We start from the raw sequence: 10,331 nt of genomic DNA, 5'->3' as shown, positions 1-10,331 counted from the left end.
AATTTTACTGAAGTAAAAATAAATTTGTTTTGTTACCTGATCACAATCAGGTCAAACTATAAACCCACACATGTCAATATATCATTTCTAATTGATGATATTCATCTTAGATTTATTATTTTCTTTATACTAAAGAAAATGATTGAATCAAAATTTGGGTGTTGAAAATTTTTCAACATAGTCATCACTAAAATATACTTAAATTTTCAATCTTCTACACGTAAGAATTGCGGAATGAGGTTTTAAGGTACGTTATAAAATAAAAATATTACAAAATTCAGACTAATATATTTTTATATAAATGTATTCATAAAAGGATATAAACTATAGGCTAAAATGGAGTCATTTTAGATTTGCAGAAAATGTATATTGTCTAGATATCAACATATAAAAACAGATCCAAATATATCACTGATTAATGTGATTATTATATTATATGAATATATATTGTTTGCTTTTTATTGAAAATAATTATATATATATTATACAATAACCACTGATTTCAGTTAAAACAAAATTAAAATTTCCAAAAAAACAGTTTCTGATAGTGAAATAATATACTCTATATTGGTCAATACACACTTCAACAAATCACAGTAATAACTAATAATTAATATAAATTCATTTTCTTTAAAGGCTTATACATGAAGCGGAAAAAGTATATATTTAATTTGTGAAAATAAAATTAAACAGTTGTTCATACATAGACATTGATTCTTTTAACTTACAGGAATTTTAATATGGAGTCAAAATGTTATAAATGTGTTTAAAGAATAACATATTATTTTAATAATAAATGGAGTATGGTCCAGGTGCAGTCAAATTAAACTCAAATAGTACATAATATTACTATTTGAGTTTAATTTGACCGCACCTGGACCATATTCCATTTATTAATACACACAGTCAATAAGCAATCTTCCATCATTTTAATAATAACTTGTTTAGTAAAATATATTACTCACATTGTTTCCTCTCTTTAAATCTCAACTGCTTTTAATTTTTAGAGGGTTGAATTACAGCAAAATATGCTAGCAAGCACATCATTGTCATTTTTTTTAAAACTTAATAAATACATTATCACTTTTAAAATAACTGTTACCAAATACCATTTTTAGTCATTTAAAAAAATATATCACAAATTAATAATTGGTCTTTAAATAATAAAAAGTATACTCATGCTTGAAATGGAAATCAATGAACATATTGAGAAATTAATCTTAATAATTAATGTATTTGAAAAAAGAAATAACAATAACATAATTCAATACCTCCACATACTGATTTGAAACATCAAGCCATATGCCAATATTGTTATACAAATTATGAATTTAAGAAGAGCACATTTACATCATGGTAAATTATCTCTTTGGTGAAAAATAATTGATTATAAATTTTAATTCATCATTCCGTTTTCATTGTTTCTTAACATAGATGTCACTATAATATTCTTGTTTCAATTCAAAAATAAACTTAAATATTATTCAATTTATGAAATGGCTAAATTAAAATATTAATAGATGTAAAAAAAATAATAAGGTACTCTTTAAACAAAAAAATTAAAACTGTAAATTATTGTCAAAAAAGTGGAGCTGTTCTGAAAGCTTTGTTAACACTATAATATAGATTAAAATAAAAAGCTTATTTAGTAAAACCAATCCCTATTTCTAGTATGCGATACCAAATCAAAGCAAAATATTCTGCAAAGTACAAGAAAGTTATGTTAAAATACTTTTAAATGTATATATGACATGTTTTATCAAATATCTTATCAAGGAAAACATTGTTCCAATACCTTTTAATTTTGTCACTTGATGAGGAACTGTGACAATGTACCAAAAAATAAATGACATAACTCATGCTCATAGCAGAAATACTAAGAGAAAATACAATTCTATATTGTTAATGCATCCAATTTTTATATATTCTCAAATATCTCTTGCTATATGTCACTTTATTGTACAATCTAAATTAGAAGTAATGACTATTCTTAATTTTTTTAATGAAACAAACCAAACATTAATAAAGAAGAAATTACATGAAAGCAAACACATTAATGCTCATGAAAGAATTTAATGTTTAAAAAGTATTGAAACAATATATCTAAGTTAAAAATGGAACCATTTCAATGAACTTACATAATACATTTTCAGTCTTATAATTGATGGTATTTACAGTGACCCATGTATATTTATGATGGGCCTTGCTCAAGTTGTATTATATGACTGAATGCTACTTCCAAGTATTGGAATTAAATTTGAATGAATGATTCAATACAAACATTCAGAAAGAACACATACAGTTTTTAAGTATATAACCCAGCAAGTATTATTCTTAAATAAAATCCCCCCCTCTCTCACTCTCTCTCCCCCTCCCCCCCTCTCTCTCTCTCTCTAATATTATTAAAAGTTAAGATTAAAAGAGAATGACAATAAAAAAATTTAACTATTACAAGTAGTTTTCAAAAAAGTATATAAAAAAAAAATCATTATTATAATTCACTTTATTCAAAAATTATTGTAATGATAATGAATCAATTATTCCAAATTTAATGATTATCTTCCAATTTTGATTCACACATTATAGTTTAGTTTTATATATGTGTGTGTGTGAATGTGTATCACAGTATTCTATAAATCCTGTGTAATATTTTCAGAGGTGAGAGTAAACCTCAATAGCTACAAAAAAGTTTATCATGATATGATATCATATGATCATAGTCCATATTTTTCAAAAACTAGGAGAAAACTGATATTTTATGTTTTTTGCAGAATAGGAAGTGACCACTCTAAAACTATTCAAGGCAATGAATATCACACCATCATAAAGTAGATATGATTTCCTTTAAGAAATATGATTAAGCTTAACAAATCTATCGTAATAGGCCTTACACGCAGATCAGTAGCAGAAAGGTTTTTTTTTATTTTTTATAAATCACACGTTACTGGTAGATGTCGTTCTCAGGCTCCTATAGGGTTAAAGAAAGTCCAATTTTAGAAAAAACTTCTTCATTTAATAAAAAAGCATCAATATAAAAAAATGAAGTCAGGGTTTCTTTTCGAATCTTTCAAGATTTAGCTCCTGATCTGTCAAAATAAAACTGTTTGCTATTAGTCTGCCCATAAGGTCTCCTGACTCTTAGATGACTTATTAAGCCAAACCATAGTTCTTAAAGGGAATTTAATAATCTACTTTATGATGGTGTAATTGGACCATCATTATTTTCACCAATTTTTTGAGTGGTCACTTCCTATTCAGCAATAAACATGACTTGCTTACAAAACATGAAATATGAAGGTTCTATTCTATAGAGAATCAGACCATGATCTTATATAAAAAGTTTTTTGGTAGCCCTTGAGGTGTACTAAAACTGCAAATATTTCCAAGGATTTGTGAGATGCCCTATAAGTCACATTTTACCTTAAATATCAGACACAATTTCATACTTCTTATTTATTGTTTCATAGTGGTAGCAAATAAATGAAATAAATCATAATCTGCAACCTATCTAGACATGTATAAAAATGATTTCAAGCATTAATTTAATATAACTAATGATTTACAACTAATATCATTTTGATGACAGCAGAGATGATAAGAAAGACTGCATGCTAAGGATGATTTAGAGGATTAGAAGAAATAAAATAACTAAAGTAAAAAAAACAATAAATAAAAAAAAAAACAGCTACAACAGCCCACATTTCATAATATTAACAAGAATATCACTAACTACAAGGTCTTTCTTACTACTACATTTAAGACTGGAACATTAAAAAACTGATTTTACCTAACATACTAAACAAACTACACATTTGTAATCAGGGTGTATAGTAATATTTCTTCGTATTTACATTATTTTTACGGACAAAATTAAAGCTACAATATCTAATCAGAGAAAAAAATATCTTCAGGTACCAAACCAATTCAGGAGTTCAAGTAATCACAAATTTTCAGATTTTTACCTAAATACATTTTTATAAGTCAAACTACACCAGATTGAGAAGAAGAACTAATATTTTGGTATGTTTCAGAATGGTCATCTATTGCAACTTCTTGATTTTCACTCAAAATATTTTGCTTTATTTCTTTAAATTTTGAAGTATCTACATTTGTATTGTCTCCACGGCGTATTAGAACAGAGTCTTTTTTTGGAGGTACTACAGGTTTATTAGGTGGAACAGGAGGAGGAACTCCTCTTGGAACTGGTTGTTTTTTATCAGTACCATTTGAAGGCCCAACAGTGGGCAATGGACGTTGATGAGAAGAAGGAACTGCTTTACTATTAGCTGTCACAATACTGCTTGTAGTAACCCTTTTCTCAATCTGGAAGAAAAATATATTTATAGATTAAAAAAATATAGAAGATTATAGTAATATTCATTAAAATTAAAGTCTTATTGGCCTTTTTCTACGAGTAATGATTAAATGAAGAACTGATAAAGTTGATTAATGAATTATAAACAATTTAGAATGTTAAGGTACTGAATACAATTTTAAATTTTATGTTATTCAAACAGTTGGGAACTGATTTAGTCAAACAATACAGTACTTTTTATTATCATTTTTAATATAAAAATTAATATAATTCTATGAATTGGTTAAAAAATTTACTTCCTAACTTAATTTTATTGCGTGTGTCTTAATTTTGTGTTATAATATCATGTGAATGGACTAAAATGAATTTACTTTTTTATGTCTGATGTTAATAGCCTAATTCTTATATTTTTATACGGTAATATATATTTAGATTTCATTTGATCCATTTCTATTTCTGTCAGTGTATTATTTTATATGTATCAAATACATAAATTTATGTTTGATGGAGCCCTGTTTTCAATCGAATCACCTAAATGAAAATTCCCAAATTTCAGTGAAATCAAAAGTAGATTAGTGAAGGTTCATATTCACAAATAATTTAATATCTCCACATACTGATTTAAAACATCAAACATTGCAAATATTGCTATAAAAATTATGAATTTAAGATATAATTCAATTTATGAAATGGTTAAATTAAAATATTAATAAATGTCAACAAATAGTAAGGTACTCTTTATACAAAAAAAAATCAAAACTGTAAATTATTGTCAAAAAAGTGGAGCTGTTCTGAAACCTTTGTTAACACTAGAACATAGTAACAAAAAAGTTATTTAATAAAACCAATCCCTATTTTATAGTATGGGAGCTCTGTTTTCAATCAAATTACCTAAATGAAAATTCCCAAATTTTTGTGGAATCAAAAGTAGAGTAGTTAAGGTTCATATTCAAAAATAATTAAGTTTAGACCTAGCTACATCAAGATGACAGTTACAAAAGAATACATCTAAATTCTGATGGGCAGAATGCATAAAATATTTTTAAGACATATTGTTTCAATATAACATTATTAGTACATCTTCAAAAAAAGTTATTACCTTTGCTGGAATTGGTGACTGTACTTGAGAGCAATAACCAATACTTCGAATACCATGTCCAGGAGAGATACTTCTAGCAACACCAGTTGCTAAAACATTTGTAATAAGTTATTTCAAAAATGTTATCTAATCTAACACAAAAATATGTGGAAAAACAACCATATAATTTCAAGATAGGCAATTATTGTTTACCTACTTCCCTTCTATGTAATATGCAATACACTTTATCAAAGAAAACATTGGACGGTAAGACATTCATCAGAACTAGGAATGAATAACAAAAGAAAAAAAGATTGTTTCAGGTAATTCATTTCCCAAAGTCAAAATGAATTAATATTACTATTTCTGAATCTTAAGGCTGGAAGATCTAAAACTTATGCTGCCTGCCATTATAACTAATTTTCCAACTCAAAAAGGAAATTAAAACTTGTTCAAATATTAATAAGTAATTTGTCATATAAAGGGTTATGAATAATAAAATTTCAACTTTTGGTTTCAAATTCAATCGGCAACCAAAAAATTCCAAGAATAATTTTCCAATTCTCCATTTTTTGAAAAATTATTCATAACAACACTAATTTAGGCTATTGAAAAATTTTCTACATCATTAAAAGCTTATAATGTTATCTTAATGAATAAACTTTTTTGTAGGCAAGAATTGGATTTTATTTTGCTTCCATATCTTAAAATTTAGTACTTGAAATATATAAATATTTGTGAAAAAATAACTGAGATAAAAAAATTAGAGGGCTAGGAAATGGACAAATCAGGATATTTTTTACCTTTATATTAAAGGAATTGATGTTTTACTCACTTATTAAACAATTTCCTCTAAATACAGGGATTCATTTCATGCCAAACCACTAGGGGCTGAAAAGCAAATGATTTCAGATTTCTTTCTTTTTTTTAATGTTATGAAATCACACCTATTTCACAAACGTTACAATATCTTTTTCTTTTTTTAACTGATAGCATAAACTAAACAAAAATAGATACATGGAAGCAAGAAAGATTAAATAAACCTAGTTATTAACTTAAATTTGATCCCCAACCATATCGCCACCTTCCCCACACTTAACAAGTGAAACCTAGAAAGAAAACACCAAGACAAGCAGATGTGAGATTCATTCTTACTGACATTAATACAATTAAAAATACAAAGCTTAAGTGACTTTTGTCTCAGTGTCTATGTAAAAAGCTTCAAAAAACAGTTCAGTACTTAAGGATACTATGATAAGATGTTCTAAATCTACGAAATATACCAAATAAAGTATATTCAGCAAGTTACATCTAAAAAAATGGTAACTTTGAGTACATAACTGATTCTGCAGACATTTCTGAAGATATTACAGACATTATAATAAGTAGCAGTGGGTTACAGTGTGCATATCCTGAAAATGACTAAACGGTAAAATTCTAAGCAAGTATATAGTTAGAGAATATTGAAGATATTAGTTGCTCAGTACAGGTGGACTGGAGTGGGGATTTGTTTGCCTGAGCGCTTTATCGGTAAGTGGCTGTGAAAACCAACAAACTGTTACCGTGTTATTATTATTATTTACTTCTTTTAGTCCTTTAAATTTCATTCATTTCTTTCAATCAGCAAGATGGTGATCTGTAAGAGCTGTAATAAATCAATTTCAAGAGAAGATAAATTGAAAATTTCATGTTTGAATTGTCAAAATATATATCATATTAAATGTATCAAACTTGAAAGCTCAGACCCAGATATTAAAAAATGGACCTGTGCTGAATGTGAACCAGGTTCCAGCACATTAAAAGGTAATGAACCTGCCTCAATGATTCATCTCTTAAAGGGGCTAATTGAGGAGGTTAAAGGGCATTGAAGAGCTTAGACATAAAGGGCTCTCTTTAGAAGCAGTCCGAGCTTTCCTTTGAAAACATGGAAAGGCTACAGAAGATTGAATCACTCCTGGAGCAGCAGAAAAACTAAATGGATGAATTATCCATTGAAAACAAAACCCTTAAAGTTAAATTATCGGACCTGGAGGGTCGACTTAATCAGGCAGAGCAAAATAACCTAAAAAACACTTTAGAGATTAGAGGCATCCCAGAATAGCAGGGATAGACTGTGATCGGAACGATTCTCAGTATTGGTGCAGGCCTGGGCGTGAAACTGTGTCCGGACGATCTGGACCACGCGATACGGCTCAAGTCTAAACAGGAAAGAGGCCCAGGCCCTATCATAGTGAGATTCTTCCGTCAAACACTAAGAGATGAGCTGGTGCGGCAAAGAAGAGCTAAGAGGGATTTCTCCACTCGCCACTTAGATTGGAATGAAAACGACGCGCACCGGGTATATCTACTCCAATCCCCCTCTCCTAACATTCCCCATGCAGAATACATGTTTTTTGAAATTTCAACCATATCCTCTCCTCTATTATTAACTGTATTTATATATTTATTGATCTCCCCGAGTTCCATTCAATAATACCTTCCATCATACTGTAATTTGGACCTCCTTTCCTATGAATCCCTTCAACCTGACCTTGAATCTGTCCAGTGGGACATTATACACTCTTATAACTCCATCAACCCTATGGTTTCCACCCTCACTTCACATCTGGAATCTATATTGGACATCCATGCTCCGCTCAAAACCCGAACCTTACGCCGTCCAATTGCACCTTGGCTTACTCCAGAAAAAAAGGAAATGATAAAAAGAAGCGAAGCAGCTAGACGCAAATTTCTTCAGACCCGCCTGTCTGCAGATTATTTTAATTTTAAACTACTCTGTAATGCAACCCAGTTAGCAGTTAGATGTGCTAAATCCCTTCACATTCATCACGCCCTCTCCAATGCTCCCGATCCCAAATCCAAGTGGAAAATACTCCAAAATTTATCCCTACCAGAATCCAATAACTTCAGCTCCCTTCCAATAACACCTGACGATCTCAACAACCATTTCACATGGAATGTTACTGACCCATCAATCTTTCCTGATATTCCCAACACCTTCAATCCTGAAAACTTCTTTTTTTCCCACATATCTTACAAAGAATTACTAGCCACTATTCTAAGATCCCATACCAACGATCATGGACCCGACAACATTCCTATTAAGTTGATTAAATCCTGTCTCCCAGTCCTTATCCCCATACTTTATCATATATACAATTTTTCCTTGCAAAATGCCACATTTCCTTCTAGTTGGAAAAGTGCTTTAGTTTGATCATTAAATAAAATCTCAAATCCTTCTACACCTAATGACTTCCGCCCTATTTCTCCCTTCTCTAACCTTTCAAAACCGTTAGAACACCTTGTTCAAAACCAACTCTCAAACTTCCTAGAAGAACGATCCCTCATCAATCCCCTCCAATCCCGGCTTTCGACCTGTGGCTATTTAACACAATTCGCTCTCCGAAAAATAACCCACGACCTCCAAACTGCCATGGAACACCAAAACCTAACTATCCTCATCCTTGATTTCTCTAAAGCATTTGAGACGGTTGACCACAACATCCCTGTGGTGTCCCTCAGGGTTCATCGCTATCCCCTACCCTTTTCGCTATCTACATCAATGACCTTCCCATCCTTATCGAACATTCTCAATACCATTTGTATGCAGATGATTTCCAAATTTACCTTTCCTTCCCACCTTCTGACCTATTAGTTGCTACAGAGAAGATTACTCAGTGGGCACAAGAAAACAAGCTTAAGTTGAGTGCAGAGAAGACCAAGGCAATCGTAATAGGATCCAATCACCTCCTGAAAACTATTCCTCATATTCCAACTTTATTCCTAAACAACAATCCAATACAATTCCATCCATACGTTAAAAACCTTGGTGTCACTATAGACCAACTCTCCTGGAAAAACCACGTCTCCGATATTTCCTGTAGTACCTTTTTCACCCTGAAGCGTTTAAATTATCTTTGTCACCTACTTTCCTTTTAAAACCCACAGGGCCCTGGTTACTTCCTTAATATTCCTCCACTTTGACTATTGCTGTGTGGTTTACAGGGGTGTCTCTGAGGATCTCGAAGCAAAATTAAATCGGTTAAATAATTGCTTTGTACGATTCATCTTTGGAGTCCCCAGGGATGCCTCTGTCACCCGATTTTATGAAGAGTTGAAATGGCTTTACCCCTCCTTCCGTTGTAAATATTTCCTTGCTTCCTTTCTCTATCAAGTTATCCAATCCTGCCGTCCATCGTACATCTCAGATATACTTCAATTTAAGTCCTTAGTGCATTCCTGAAATACCCGCTCACGGCCTTCAGACTTATATGTAACTGACCATCGAATCAAAGCCTTTGGTAGATTTTTCCTCATATGTTCCCCTTCCCAATGGAATTCTATTTCCTCCTTTATTCGTAGTTCTAATACCCTTCCAATCTTCAAATCCCGTATCTTCGACTACCTTCTGTCCACCCAATTCCGGAAGAATAACAATTGAAAGTTTCAAAAAAGTTTTATATATTTTCTGTATTTTATGTCTTAGATTTTCATTTATAATTGAAAATATGTACACTAGCAGAAATTATCTCTTTTCATTTATTATTTTTTAGTTTAATTGTATTTGATTTTTTATCATTTTTTTTATTTACTATCAGAAGTCATTTTATGATATGACAGGTGGTTTTATTTTATTTGTTTTATCATTATTTTATATATTCTGTTAATTATTGTTGTTTATTTGTATCTTTTTAAATTCATTGTATTATTTTATGACATCTTGTAATTTCATCTCTATTTTGTAATTTACTTTAAGGCTCTAAAGCATAATTTTGACGCCTATAAATTATTCTAGAGAGATCAATCCCAGAATAAATAAAGATTATTATTATTACTGGAAGATTATAGATTGACCGTGTGTAAAGATGAAAGGAATATGGTCCGGGTGCGGTCAAAAAAACTCAAATAGTATAATTCTACTATTTGAGTTTTTTTGAC

General features: G+C 30.2%; 1 protein-coding gene across 1 annotated transcript in view; it reads right to left on the bottom strand.

Moving 5' to 3' along the window:
* Positions 1 to 308: 308 nt before the first annotated feature.
* LOC106690622 (CTTNBP2 N-terminal-like protein) overlaps positions 309 to 10,331 on the bottom strand; it is a gene marked incomplete at its 5' end in the record, with an annotated part of 87,652 nt that continues 77,629 nt past the window's right edge. The window contains 2 exon segments of the mRNA XM_067051561.1: positions 309 to 4,323; positions 5,415 to 5,503. Coding sequence (XP_066907662.1) covers positions 3,982 to 4,323; positions 5,415 to 5,503 — 431 coding nt within the window.

Source organism: Halyomorpha halys, unplaced genomic scaffold (genome assembly GCF_000696795.3).
Source record: "Halyomorpha halys isolate HHAL.00 unplaced genomic scaffold, Hhal_1.1 Scaffold1779.1, whole genome shotgun sequence".
Lineage (NCBI taxonomy): Eukaryota > Metazoa > Arthropoda > Insecta > Hemiptera > Pentatomidae > Halyomorpha > Halyomorpha halys.
The sequence above is the reverse complement of the archived record's forward strand: the minus strand, read 5'-3'. Positions and strand labels throughout refer to the sequence as shown.